Source organism: Ylistrum balloti, unplaced genomic scaffold, assembly GCF_031769215.1.
Source record: "Ylistrum balloti isolate Yb309-2 unplaced genomic scaffold, AGI_CSIRO_Ybal_v1 Utg370780, whole genome shotgun sequence".
Classification (NCBI taxonomy): domain Eukaryota; kingdom Metazoa; phylum Mollusca; class Bivalvia; order Pectinida; family Pectinidae; genus Ylistrum; species Ylistrum balloti.
The window spans coordinates 323033-338940 of record NW_026782456.1 but is presented as its reverse complement, the minus strand read 5'-3'; the positions used below and the strand labels follow the sequence as shown (position 1 = coordinate 338940).

General features: G+C 37.3%; 1 protein-coding gene across 2 annotated transcripts in view; it reads right to left on the bottom strand.

The window, feature by feature from the left end:
- LOC132558354 (microtubule-associated tumor suppressor 1 homolog) overlaps positions 1-15908 on the bottom strand; it is a 60773-nt gene that overhangs the window by 17107 nt on the left and 27758 nt on the right. For both annotated transcript variants that reach the window (XR_009554542.1, XM_060222901.1), the window contains exons 7-11: positions 10135-10346; positions 6485-6566; positions 5910-6068; positions 2365-2420; positions 2096-2201 (exon numbers count right to left, since the gene is read on the bottom strand). Coding sequence is in view for 1 of the 2 variants with exons in the window: in XM_060222901.1 (XP_060078884.1) it covers positions 2096-2201; positions 2365-2420; positions 5910-6068; positions 6485-6566; positions 10135-10346 (615 nt within the window). In the remaining variant the exon portion in view is untranslated. The remainder of the gene's footprint in view (positions 1-2095; positions 2202-2364; positions 2421-5909; positions 6069-6484; positions 6567-10134; positions 10347-15908) is intronic.

The window sequence follows — 15908 nt, the reverse complement described above, 5'->3', positions numbered from 1 at the left end:
TATCAGATACATCAAATAAAGTTTGGCAAATTCCCAAACATCTGACATTTTTATATATCACAGACTAGCCCTAAAAGCTTCCCAAACTGGACAATTATCAGAGAAATTGTGTACCTGTACTCAGATTACATAACACTGCACACCTGTATAGAATCCAACATGTCTCGCTGACTTTATACAGTGGCATCAAGGATGCTTAAAGTCTGGTAATTCACATTTATCTAAATGTTACGTACTACCTGGCTTATAATACCCAACTTTCTGGCTGTATTTAACTAGGGAGTCTACATATCTTAATGGTTAGCACAAAATGGTGTATATTTTCCCATCATAAAAGACTTTATTTGCAGACCACAGTAATGGTATTGATTTCGTATAAACTGCCATTCTCTAAGATCTCAGTTTTAACCCCACACCTGAAATATTTGGCATTCAACATGGCAATGTTTTGTCACATAAGATAGTAAAATCTCTAAAACTTTAGAAAACTTCCTCTCTGTCTGTGGCTACGCACAGATAAAAGACACTAGAATACACCTTTCAATATTTGTACAGCTATCCACTTCAATCTTATATGTACACACTGATATCTTACTTTTACAGGCTGAGGGTTTAAAGCTGAAATCTGTGTGTAACCAAAACAAAAAATATTTCTACCCCTAGTACGTAAACAAGTTTAAATCCCACTCACAGTGAAATGGATATGGTATATTGTGAATTGCAAAATTTTCATGTGGCTATGAATAAATTCATGGACAAAAAGCACTCACAAAATCGACTAATTCAAAGAATTAATTTCAAATTCCAGTGTCATGAACATATAAATATGTGCAGGAACAAGAGTACCTACAAAATCCACGAAAAGATGTCCCCAATGAAAATTAAGGAATTAACAGTATCTCTCTTATAACAAATCAATGAATTGATAAAATAGATCCTGTTGACAAATAACTCAGCTTATTAAGAATTTCGACTGACAACAATGGTAGGAGAAATCTCAGTTGCCAACCCTCCTTATTTGGTATTTAGGAACCTCTATATTCAAATATTTCCCCAAATTTCAGAAATATATCATCAACAAATCATAATTTCAAATAAGGGCCTTAACGATCAACTGTCACAATGGTTCTTGTAACATGTCATAGAAATGATTTTGTTCAAAAAGGTAATATAACTTTAACCATATTGTATTCATAATGCAAATGTAAGAAGAGTACTTGACTCTATTAAACCTGGAATTTGAGAAAAGATTTTTGAAGTTTCAATCAATTTGTAAAATTTCATTGAAATCAGGTCAGAGTTTTTCTGAAGAAGTTTAAATTGTTAAAGTTTTATGATGCCAGATAAAAGGGAATCGCAATAGGTGATCCTGAGACTTTTCTCAGGTGACCTAAAAATTCCAGTCTGTTCAACAGAAAGCCTTGATTTCTTATAATCAGGTCTTGTATGATCTCCCACATGAAAGTTTAAAAAAATTGGCAAGTGTGGACCATATTTGACAGAAGAGAGAATGAAAATGAAGGTTTTCACTCTAAGTTTAAAGTGGAAATGCCATTTTACACCATCAAATGACAAGAATATGCACTTTTTGCTAACAAGCACTTTCTGTAAACAATTCTGTAAATAAGCACTTTCTGTAAACAATTCTGTAAATAAGCCCTTTCTGTAAACAATCAGTGTAAATAAGTGCAGTTAAGGAAGTCTTAGACAATTCAGCCTAACTAAACTTAAAATCTTGTACCACAACAAGTTTTCTATCTATAGTTAGAGTGACCTTGACCTTTAATCTCAATACCCTACCTGAAAAGCCACTTGAAGCAAGAACCATCCAGAAGTAATGGGCAAAGTTTAGTGGAACTGACACCATAGATTTAGAAAAATTTGCAGAAATAAAAGCTGGACGGACTTAATAAGGGACATAAGACGATGGTTGAAATTTATCCCCTTTGAATTCAAAGGATGATTCAAGAACTGATAGGAGAAAGAAATTGGTAACAAGGGTAATGAGAACTAAGTATTACCAATGAAAGTTGAAATAAAGGAATCGTTGCTGCTCAAGTGACAATGAACATAATGTGTTGCTATGGTGACTTACCCTCCATTTGATGTTCATGTTTATGTTGTAGACTGCGGATATCGTCTTTCTGTTGTTTCTGTAACTTAGTCATGCTGGCATTGCTCTCTGACTTCACCTCACGAATCTGAATTAAATTGTTGTGTCTTAATAATTGCACTCTGATATTATATCAATGGTAGCAATAGGAAACTCAGCAGAGTGAAACAGAAAAATAAAATATGTATCATACAAAACATTTATCATGATTCATAAGTTGTGTAAAATCTTTATTGTACTGTTAAACTTACCTGTTTTTCTTGATAGGCTTTCAACCTGGTGATCTCATCTGAATAATAATCCTCCGCTGAAATGGAAAAATGAGATAATTTTATAAAGACAAACATGTTTGTCTCCCTTCAACTTTTAACTATGAATGAGTTATCTCCCTTTAACCAGCAGTATGCAGTACATTTTCCAAGTTGCCGGTATGTTTTTCTTGTCATTGTATACTTGGGTAAGACATTTCATGTGCTCCTTAAAACCTTATCTGGCCATTTTATATTTAATATTAAAGACAGTATAATCTATATGATAATCATAATTAACACCCAAAGGAATAGTTGTGGTTTTATATAAAGCTATACTTAAATAATGGACCTTAACTAGTACAACAATGTCATACAACCATCACTTACATTGTACATTGTTGGAGCTTCATAGAGCTCACAACTTGTTTGATATTGAAATTTTGATATTTTTTATATAATGAAATAGTGTACTTCTGAAAATGGAAGAACCAATGTTTTAATGTTCTATACCTGATATCAAAGAGGACTGAGGATCTTAAGAATGTGAGCATTATAAAAACAATGATCTTTTGATCGTGTAGAGTGCTCCTCGTTGAATTCATATGTCTATGAACTGTTGAGTTATTAGTATTGAACTTTTTTTATCCTCGAAATCAAAAGTCCATAAAAAAGGTTTTGAAAAAAACCCATGAAAACTGAACCCCATGAATATATATGATTTTACAGTAGAAAGGATGATGATCACAAAGAACATAGAATCACAATATATTAAATCTTTTTGTCTTATTTATAGACATGGAAGGTAAAAATTACTCTTGGAAAGGAAATCAAAATCAATTGTAAAACCATTAAGAACCTGTTGCATTTATCTGACAAGCCCAGGGGTAGACACATTCCAGCAGGAACAGATATGGGTTTATTAGCAGGATGAACAAAGTCAGTATTTATCTAGAAAAAGTGGTTGACTTCTTCAGTTCAATAGATACGACACCAGAAAGTCAGGAAGTATCTGCCAAACAGCCCATCAGTGTAAAACAAAGCCATCACATGTAATGTAATTACTGCACTACATAACCTATCCTTGCCGGATCTGTGAAGGCCAAGTGAAATATTAGCAGGAGTAAGGGATATGTTTCTCTCTACATTTGCTGTTTATTATTAGACCAGACTGGGCCATATCAAAGAACACTGTTTCAGGAATAGTTACTGTAGAACTACACCGAGATCCTGTCAAACACATGCCCATCATTCTTCAAAGAAACTTCTCTTCTACCAGACAATGTTTGTGTTCTTCACACAACAACCAATATTTGCTGTCTGAAATCTGAAGTAAATTTGTCTTTCCTGAAGGATCCCTTGTTAGAAATAATGAGAACACTGAAGTCGAATATAATACTGATTTGTGTTTTCCATAAACACAAACATGAGCCATTGATTTGGAACACACACTAAGCATGTGCACTTCCTGTATGCCAGGACTTTAACACACGGAACATCAACAGTCAACTTAATTGAAATCAGAATTATGTAAAGTTCATATATGCTATATCCCACCCAGATAGATAATTAGTTTGAGGTTGTCATCCTGGTCTGATTATGCTCCTGCAAAATGTAAAACGCACTGGTACAGCCAAACCTAATTATATTTTTCTGCTTCTTTTTTTAATGTAGGTTAGATTCATGATCACAACAGCGTTTTGTCATTATAACACAAATAACAGGCCAGAGTTCTTAAATTAAATTTCATTAGTTTAATTCCTAATTGGAATAGGTTGATATAATAAGACTTAAAAACTTTAAAAGGAAACTGCAAAACAATCTTTATTGATCACTCTTGTTGGTCAAGATTGTAGCAAGCCAGCTATCTTACTGGGGGAGGAAACTAGAGGACCAAGAGAAAATCTTTATGGTCAGGCAGGTGGCATCCAATTAAGGAAATGAACTGGGGTCTAAAAGGTGAAGGGTGAGGAACTGTACTGTCATCTATTATATGAATGATGAGGAATTGAACTGCAGTTTCCTAAGTGAAGGGTGAGAAAATGAACCCTGGTCTCCCAGGTGAAAGGTGAGGAATTGAACCCTGGTCTCCCAGGTGAAAGGTGAGGAATTGAACCCTGGTCTCCCAGGTGAAAGGTGAGGAAATGAACCCTTGTCTCCCAAGTAAAGGGTGAGGAATTGAACTGTGGTCTACTATGTGAAGGATGACGAATTGAACCCTGGTCTCCCAGGTGAAATGTGAGGAATTGAACCCAGGTCTCCCAGGTGATAGGTGAGGAATTAAACCCTGGTTTCCCAGGTGAAATGTGAGGAACTGAACTCTGGTCTCCCAGGTGATGGGTAAGGAATTGAACTCTGGTCTCTTAGGTTCAGGCTATTTTATGTGTTAGCACTGCATTACCAAAGAACAACCCAGTCTGTCATAAGGCACAAGAAGTCAGAGTATCATTCTGTTCATAAATGATAAAAGTAAGTATTTATCTGAGTAAATCTCAAATTTTTAATGAAATTAAGAAACCAATGATCCAACCAATTTTAAAGAAGTGGAATTATCCTTTTTCCTTTATCTTCAATAACTCAACATTTCTGGTTAAAAAAGGTTTGTTTTATCTCTTTACTAAAACTTATCCTTTTTTTTTTAATGTTACGGCTTTACTGAACAGTCTTTCAATGTTTTGTGTAAAAGTAGAATTCAAACTTATACAGAAATGAGTGGAAATGTGTAGGAAAATCCTTAAGACATTGTAAGCTCAGCTTCTGTGAGACATCATCTTACTAAAAACCTCTACTATTTCAAGGAGACAATAAATTTAGAGAGATTTCTCTCCTCCATTTTTTCATGGCCACCTTACACGAAGAGTTACCTGCTCTACCTGCTTAAACTGCATCCTTAATGAGAGAATTACTTCACATTAATGGTTTTGGCTGACGATATATGTGTCCATTCACTGTTTTGAGGTTACCATACTAGTTTCCGCTGACTATAATTAATTCACTATTATGTCCATTCACTGTTTTGAGGTTACCATACTACTTTCGGCTGACTATAATTAATTCACTATGATGTCCATTCACTGTTTTGAAGTTCCTTGATTCCCTGTCGTTTTGATCCTTTGACACAATTAGAGAATTATTTTCTCTTTCTGTGTAGATATGTACCCTAGATTCCTTACTTCTTTAAACCATATTTACTTAGAACGTTAATTGTCTGTACTTCTCTGAGAGTAAGCCTGATTAGTTTCTAGATTTCCTTCATTAAAATGAGTTATTCCCCTTTTCTCTTTAAATTTGTCCCCAAGATTTTGAAAGTCATCATTAATTGGACGGAGCACTACAGTTTCCTCAATTAGTTCAGGTTTGGCCCCTGGATTCCCAATGTCATTTTCAATTACTGTCTCGAAGAACCTGTTATTAAGGAGTAACCTCCTCTTACACTTTTGATTTGGCCCCTGGTTGTCAAATTTTCACTATCTGGAAATAGTTCTTTTGTTTCCTAAGTAAGTGGAAAAGTTATCTCCCTTACTGTTCTGATAATATAATTGACTCACTTTTTTGAACGGCCTTGTCCTGCTCATGTTGGAGTTTTTCTCTCTGACTGGTCAATAACAGTTTATGATCCTCCTCCATGGTGGTTGTTGTTTCTCTATGTTCCTGTCGTGTGTCAGCAAGCTCCGACTCCAGCTTTGCCTTACGTTGTTGTAGCTCGGCTGTAACACAACACAAATAAAGCATTAACTTCAGTAGAAACAGCTGAAATTAAGAACTGATTTTAATATGAGGATGTTTATTGTACGTTATAGAGTTGATGTTAACTGCCCACCAAAGTTTCGGAAAAAGTAAAATAAAAAGCCATTTTAGAGACATACTACTTGTCAGCTGATATCATAATGCTGAGACATAACAATGGCCTGACCTAGGGGCAACTATGCAGCGTTTGTAGTTGTTCAGGACTTACACCTGGTGTAATTGACTTTTGAAAAATCACCTACCCTGACTTAAAATTGACTTTTTGATAAGTTCTATTGACAAATGTCAGCTGAGTAAAATACTTGACACATGCTTGTAATTAATGTTCAGTACAAAACAATAGGACTTTTTTATGTGAAAAATCTGATTTACTCACCTAGCTGCGACTGTGACTCCAACATCTCTGACTGAAGCTTCTTTAGTTTCTCTGACAATGAAGGGCAAGAAAAGGCATCCAGCTACAAAATAATGGCATTTTGTCAGAAAATTAAATTGTTACCAGTTCATGGCATGAAAACTTCCGTTTTATGACACAATTGATTATGTGTAATGATAAATAGAGTCTTGCAGTGCAGGTCTATGTTGCAGTGAGATGCTGAGTTTAGTCAGTATCAGTCTACTGTAGGTGGTGGTTATGACCTAAATGATTATCCCTCTCACAACACTCTACATGAACAGGTAGTGTACGCATAATAAAATCAGAAACCAGAAATCAAGAACATATGATGTATACAACTCCTCATACAGACTGACAGACAAAATGTGCTACTTCAGGCCGATAGTGAAAGATTGCCTACATTTTCAACTTGGAACCGTTCATATGTGTGGACTGGTTTTAACAGTTTGAAATTTAATGTTCAATCTTATGTCATACTGCAAATCACAAGATTCATTTTGTTTCCTTAGACATTTCTTCTTTTATTCAACTGCTTAATAATTTTGGACTAGGAAATTTTGGAATTCTAACTGACAATAAAATGCTTTGATAAGAGGGCTAGTTTGGATCTGTCACTTAGTATAATAAATAAAACCTAAAAAGTTTAGTTCTGTAGCTGTATTTTACTGAAAGTATTCAAATATACAACATTTTCTTGTTTTGAACACGATCAATATTATAAAGTTTCATTCATGCAATTTATATAAAGAATTTGTCCAGGATATATATTCACGAAGGGAGATAACTCTGATATGCATACTACAAAGAAGTTCTCCTTATTGTACAGATAATGGCAACAGTTAGCTCCATCTTAAACTGGTCGAAGCTTCCTTGATAACCAGATAATGAAAAAATGGCAGTCTGCAAAACCAGAGATCCAATTGGGATCTCGGCACAAACCATTGTTTGATCTTAAACTGTTCTTTGAAAATGGATCTTTTCCTTTCTTTTTTCTTCTATCCTCTATTTTTGTTCTCAATTACCTGAAATTTTATATTCCTTTTGCAATAATAATCTTTACCAGTCAAATTCAAAATGGTCACCTGACAGCCATTACTAATCAGTCTTAAAATCAAACAGACATAACAGAGGACGAAAGGGAACTTGCATAAGTATCCATCCTGTACTTTTCAAGAAATAGCGATAACAAACATTCACGGTCAAAACCTGACATGGCTGGCTACTGGTCAGTTATTTTGTTTCTCTGATTAGTCCCAAAATCAAATTGACACAACTAGGAACCAAGAAAACCTTACGTATGGAATTTAGAACAATCCATCCAGTAATTTTCAGAAAATAGTGATAATGAAAATTGTTTAAGGACAAACAGAAAATGGACAGACTACAGACAGGGCAATTTGATTAGCCCACCATCTGAAGATAACTAGTAAACTTCTCTGAATTGAATATTAATTTTTATTTGCAAATCAATTCCAAACACTAGTTAACAGCATCATAGATCAATTGTACATCTGAAAACCTGTCATCTATTGATAACCAATACTGGTTTATACACTCAGTATGTAAATTTTCCACACAACATTAGGGGACTGTGATACCTCAGTTACTCATGTACTGGCCTATGTAACCTAAGGTGAAGATCTTGGGCTAGAAACTTCACTCTAATTGCTCTGAACAGCATATGATGGACCTCCCATATGATGTTCAATGATGTAGCCACCAGCTACTACAAGGAGACCCAGTCTCAAATTGACCATGGCTGTTCACTGGTTGACAAATCCATTAAATCAGTGTTTTCTACTATTCAGACAATATATTGTGGGTATATTTTGTACCTAATGCAGTGTGACACTAGCATACAGAAAAGATTCCTCAAATGTAGAGATAATATCCCTTCCCCAGGTCGGCACTTTGTAGTAGTATTCCAGTTCCAATAACAACTACTGGTAGATGTATTTTGGAAAAGCTTAACATCCCCTTGAGATTTGACTGGTGCAGCTGAATATCTAATGAAACATGAAAATACAAAAAACCACTTTTTTCTGTGAAGGAGTGATCATTTGTCTTGCCAGAACAGCTGATCTTGCTTACATCCTAAATGTTAACATCTTAAACATTTTTTCCAAATAACTGAAGCAAATTTTTCATCCTCATTTAATTACTCGATCTTGAATGATTACTTTCATTTTGAAGCACCAACTATTATGCCATCTCATTGTTCCCCTCTGCAATACTTATCCCATCAATAACCCTCCCCATAAATTGCCCCCCTCTTTCTCCACCATGATGCCAATTATGTTTACATCATGGCCATTGCCATCCTCCCCTCTGTAGCCCCTTGTGTTACTCCGACACTTACATCACATCCAAGGTATTGCCACCCTTCCCTCTGTAGCCCCTTGTGTTACCCTGACACTTACATCGTGGCCAAGGTATTGCCACCCTTCCCTCTGTAGCCCCTTGTGTTACCCTGACACTTACATCACGGCCAAGATATTGCCACCCTCCCCTCTGTAGCCCTTTGAATTAACCTGACACTTACATCACGGCCAAGATATTGCCACCCTCCCCTCTGTAGCCCTTTGAATTAACCCGACACTTACATCACGGCCATTGCCGCCCTCCCCCTCTGTAGCCCCTTGTGTTACTCCGACACTTACATCACGGCCATTGCCGCCCTCCCCCTCTGTAGCCCTTGTGTTACTCCGACACTTACATCACAGCCAAGGTATTGCCACCCTCCCCTCTGTAGCCCCTTGTGTTACTCCGACACTTACATCACAGCCAAGGTATTGCCACCCTCCCCTCTGTAGCCCCTTGTGTTACCCCGACACTTACATCACGGCCAAGGTATTGCCACCCTCCCCTCTGTAGCCCCTTGAGTTACCCCGACACTTACATCACAGCCAAGGTATTGCCACCCTTCCCTCTGTAGCCCCTTGTGTTACTCCAACACTTACATCATGGCCAAGATATTGTCACCCTCCCCTCTGTAGCCCTTTGAATTACCCCGACACTTACATCATGGCCAAGGTATTGCCACCCTCCCCTCTGTAGCCCTTTAAATTACCCCGACACTTACATCATGGCCAAGGTTAACCCGACACTTACATCACCACCAAGGTATTGCCCACCCTTCCCTCTGTAGCCCCTTGTGTTACCCTGACAGTTACATCATGGCCAAGGTATTGCCACCCGCCCCTCTGTAGCTTCTTGTGTTACCCCGACACTTACATCACGGCCATTGCCGCCCTCCCCCTCTGTATTGCCACCCAAGGTTGCTCCCCCTCTGTAGCCCTTTGAGTTAACCCGACACTTACATCACGTTGCCACCCTCCCCTCTGTAGCTCCCCTCTGTAGCCCTTTAGGCCCTTACCCCGACACTTCATGGCATCCATGGCCAAGGTATTGCCACCCTCCCCTCTGTAGGCCCTTGTGTTACCCCGACACTTACATCATGGCCAAGGTATTGCCACCCTCCCCTCTGTAGGCCCTTGTGTTACCCCGACACTTACATCATGGCCATTGCCACCCTCCCCCTCCATAGCCCTTTGAGTTAACCCGACACTTACATCACGGCCATTGCCACCCTCCCCCTCTGTAGCCCTTAGAGTTAATCCAACACTTACATCATGACTAAGGTAGTTGACAAGAGTAGCCATGGCATCAAAAGCTTGTAGATTGGACTTCATTTGTAGCTTGGCAAAGTTGAGTTCTTTGGTACGTGCCTCACAGAGAGCCTCGAGGCGGGAAATCTCCTGCTTGGTTTGGACAGGGTCTGGCTGGCTTGGTGAAGATTTCTGGTGGGCCTTGGTCTTACTGGTTTTGTTGCGGTTCTGGTCTGTAATGAGGAAAAACAGGTATACTTCAGGTCAAATGTTACTCAGGTAAGATGAGGAACTGTGTTAAGAAAAATTATTATATCTATATCTATCTCACACTCAGCTGTGACATTTAGGAAATAAAATCACAGAAAGGATAAAAAAGGTGACCTGCATAATGAACTAAGTTCATAGTTTTTCACATCAGGAGACTTTCGGCTTAATATAATCATATCTCCAAAGTTTTCAGACCATCAACCCCTAGCCTGAAGATTGGTTAAGGATCTGTGGACTGATGTTGACAACTAAGACAGCGCCTCCAGAGGATAAGATGTTTTTTCTGGATCACAAAAATATAACTACAAAATGGACAGGTCAGCATGGGCTACACTATGTGGCTGGAAATCCAGAGCATATCACAAAACATACAAGAAGTATCAACATGAAACTTCATCAGTAGATAGATCTCGATAAGGAGAAGTGCAGTGTACAAGAACCATAACTCTCTTTTGCATAATTTAGGAGTTATTGAAACATGGTGTGTACATTGGTCATACTAAGAGAATGTGCACTATACCAAATTCAGGTCCTGCAAATTCTTAATTACAGAATTATTGCCCTTTGATTAAATTTTGTGTAATAAAGTCGTTTTCAGGAAGTATTTATCAGTTTCACTGACACACTAGTTTCATACCTTTAATGAAGTAGCAGTTGTTGTTACCGGAATTATACCAGTGGTCCACTGTGAACCAATCAATTACAGGTAAGAGAGTGAGGTATAGGGACAGACCAGCCATCCTTGTATGCATTCAATTTGTATGTGTTCACTTCATACACATCAAATATCACAAACAATCCACATGATCATTCCGTACAAAGTTGTTTGACAAATGTTTGAAATGGGAATCTTTCAAAATCGTTTGGTGTCAAAATCTATAGATGACTCAATTGTTACTTGAGAGATTCACAAAATTTAAAAGCCTAAGAACCCCAAGGCTTTTCCACAAAATACTAAAAATTGAATCCAGTATCCAGCCACTATAACCCTGAAATCCACTTGGAAACAAATCGAACAGATTCCAAAGATATCACAATTCCTTGTATAAGTTGTTTCCTTTTTCTGTTTGGTGTATCCTCACAAAAACAGAAACACCCCAACCTCCTTTGGTTTTGGTCTTTTGAACATTTAGTTTAAATCTGCCAAATACTACGTAACATCATCTGTTTCCACCATAACACTTTTCCCCATAAGTGTCGTCCTTCATATTAGGTGATCGGTTTCAATAAAACAGTACATTGTGTCCTTATAAACACTGGTTTTTTATATCTCAGGAAGGCCTTCTATAATGTCAACACGTCATGTCAGCACAGAAATTTAAACTTTGAATGTTCAACCAAACAAGGTGTGCAATGGACAATGTTGTGATATAGATCTAATCCAAGTATCAATCAAATATGGCTACACCTGACTACCCAAGTAAGGGGAGGGGGTGTAAACACACACCTGTACTCCAATGTTGTGTATGTCAACCCCAGGTAACCAACCAAATAAAGGGAGGGGCTCAACAATTTTATGTAAGGAGAGTTTTCCCTCCGGGCAACAAGTAAGAGCTATTGTTCTCATTTACCTCAGTAAAAGGATTTAACCTTCCGCATTGGCTTGGAGATTAGAAATTGGGGGACACAGGTAAACAATCTACTTCAGACAGGTGTGAAATGTTAATAAAAGGTTTATTGTACATCATAATACATACATACTAGAAGTTAAGTATGTAATTTTACATTTCCATATACCTTGTACAACACATGCGTGTAAAGAGCACATACAGACGTGTGAATGTGTAAACACAGATATTGTATATCTACTATAAACCTAAGTTACCCCCAGAATAAATGCTGGATATCACGCATCATAGCAATAGGACCAGAGAGTCAACAGGGACAAATCAACAAACAACAAGTTTAAGTGACACTGGCCATGCATGCTAGTTTCCTTGACCGATGTCCTGGACTGACCAATTATACTCCTACAGTAATATGGTCCAGATCTTATCTTTTCAAGATTAAAATCCTATAACCCTGCTTAATATCACTGACCTTTGTCCAAAACTTTATCTTAACTGATGTCCAAAACTTATTGTTAACTATTACCCACGGACCCTTGACCATTTACATGTAATGAATACAAAGACTTACCTCTGACCATGATGTAGAGTTTGCGGGCCTGAGTTGGTGTGGAGTGGATTGACTCCCTCAGGACACAAACCCTGACCGTGGGGAGGGCAACATTTTTGTGCCTACGTCTTAGCATCACTACAAATCCTCAATTCCACCCATCAATCAAAGAAATTTATCGATCAGCAAAACAATTTTTTTTCATGAATATATGAATATTTTCACATGATTAGAGCTGGACTGGGGTGATAGCAGAAGGTAACTAATCCGTTTGTGACGACCCAGTGGTAGTGTTGACATGTTCAATGTTGACATACTCTGGGTGTGGAGCAGCACTCTAGTAGAGTTTACTCTCACGATATACCTGTACAAGTCCCAATCGCTTTATCAACACAAGTAATGGACTGTGAAGTGAAAACAATCAGGTATAATACACACCTGCTTAATAGATTAGGATTACTCCTGACTCAACCTTACTACAAATCTGTCTAAATTTCTAACTCATCTATACATGTCTATACTACACTTACTCTACATATAAATACTGATCAAAAACAAAAGTGTAATAACTTAGTGATGAACATCATACCTGTGTGATTGTCTACGCAAACACCTGTTAGACAAGTATAAGAATGTGTGTTTAGATATGAAACTAAGGTTCCTGATCTTCACCCCTAAAGTAACCTCTCACTTCCTTTTGTGTGCAAATTTTGACCCATCAATCTCTACAGTATCATAATGTTGACCTCTCACCCCTATTGTTTGTGAATCTTGACCAATCAATCTCTACAGTATCCAGATGTTGACCTCTCACTCCTATTGTCTCTGAATCTTGACCCATCAATCTCTACAGTATCCAGATGTTGACCTCTAACTCCTGTTGTCTGTGAGTCTTGACCAATCAATCTCTACAATATCCAGATGTTGACCTCTCACCCCTATTGTCTGTGAATCTTGACCCATCAATCTCTACAGTATCCAGATGTTGACCTCTCATCCCTGTTGTCTGTGAGTTTGACCTATCAATCTCTACAATATCCAGATGTTGACCTCTCACCCCTTTTGTCTGAGAGTTGACCCATCAATCTCTACAGTATCCAAATGTTGACCTCTCACCCCTATTGTCTGTGAATCTTGACCCATCAATCTCTATACTATCATAGTGTTGACCCCTCAAACCTGATAGTATCCGAGTTATAACTCCTCAGCCCCTTTTCTCCAAGTCTTGACCTCTTAGCCCTTATAATCAATGATTTGATCCTGTAACCCCTACAATCATAGTCTCCAAGCATTCTAAAATATATCTGATCCACCAGACTTTATATCAATAATTGAGTGGAGTTTTTATAGTTCAGAGGCACCATATGAACTTAATACTAAGTGTAGTCTTTATCAGTCAAAGAACTGCACTTTTAACATACATCGGTTGGTACAGATATTAAGTCAGGGTTATATTTTATACATATTGTCATGTTTTACTCTACTTTTACCATATATAGACGGCTAGGTCAGAGAGAACACTAATGTAACAGCTGATGTGGGATTGGTCTTTTACTATCTCATTGTTTGCATATGGACCATTGTGTCTAAACTGTATACAAACCTACAAACATGAATGCTATTATATGATGTTATATTAACTGGATAATGATATAAAGCAGCATGACAATACCTGGAATCATTGTTAATCAAAGGACCTGACTATTCTCTGAACTACAAGTTCCTTCATATCAAAATGATAGCCGTTGGGTTTGTTTATAAGCAAACAGTAATAAATCCCTCAAACAGACATACAGTTGGAAATAACATTACAGGTGCATGGACAACACAAAATGAAATCATATGAATAATACACAATCTAAAGAGTGTTTTCTGTTCCTTTCTCTGCATTGACCCTTCTACAATATCTGACAACTGAAATATGATTTGATAGAAAGTGTAAATCTAATCCTAAATACCCTTAAGTTAGGCTAAGAAATGATCACATATCTCTCCTTTCTGTGAATTCTAGAATAAAATAGATTTAAGAGATTAGAATTATGAAACTCATTTTTAACAATTTAAATATTCTAGAGACTGGGGCCAGGAAGGTAGATGGTATGATACCAAGCAGTGCATTACTCATAGGAGTTCATACTGATATTTAACCTGAAGAGACGGACATGATTAAAGCCAACATCAACATGCCTGCAGTGACAATGACCATTAATTTCCTATCCACTGACCCTATGCTTCCTGTCAGACCCCCTAATGGCCTGGTCAAGCCAGGTAAGAAAGGACATGGCTGTAATTTCCCTAATGATTGTGATGTTAATGGGAGAACCACCCCAACATGCTGAAGGGGCGTTGGCCACCATCACTGACAGCTGGAGGGGGGTAATCACACTCTGTCTCAATACACTTCTATTTAAACTGCCCGCCTGCAACATTTTAGCTGATGGACCACTCAGCATCATCCCAGTCAGACTCACTGGCGCCACATAAATCTTATTTTAAAATTCTCAAGATAGATTCCACCAAAACTGTATTCTAGCTTAAATTACTGCTAAGAAATGTTCCGAACCTAATACTTCACATAACAACTTTGTTGTAGAACACATGATTTTAATATAATAAATAACATAAAAAAAAACAGCACGGCAGAATAATACTGGGTTCTGAATGTAAAACAAGTTTGTTAGCTTATATACTGTGGATATTCAACTAGTTTCTAATTATTGTCTGATTTTGTATCAAATTTTAGTAGTAGAAATTGCTCATTTAGCTATGAATACATCAAACCAAATATTCTCATTAAATCAATTACTCTGTAATATGGTGGACCTCTTTTTCCCCCAGATGCCTTTAGCAATTTTCAGATTAAGACTTGCAACATCATGAAAAAAATTCTGTAAGAAATAAACTTGCAACAAAATTGTATATGAATGTAAACATGCAGCCTTTTTGCCAGCCTCACTGAGAAATACAGAGATTCCATGGCTGGAATCATAAAGAAGTCGTAGTCAGGTTGTTTTCCTCTTGTCAATAGTATCCAGTTACCATGTAATCAGGCCACTGGAATCCTAGATAACTCTGATGGCCTTCCCTAATACACTATAGGATATCTGTTGAGGTGCCCAAACCCAGATTACTATTACCTGGCACAGCCACACTTGTAACATTTAAACTTAGTAATCTTATACCTTAGTTAAATGTTGCAGAGCTGCAGCAAATCTGCGGTGAGAATTGTTGAATTCCAATCAAGACATCACATGAAGTTTCAATATTCTGTAGCTCTCCTAGATTGATATTGTTTGCGAGTTAAGCAAACTGTATGCAGAGTAGATTTTTGACTCAAAAGCAATATCTTATTGATGTTAATGGTTCATTTCAAAATATACAATAGTATCCTAAATTGTTCTTTAGGC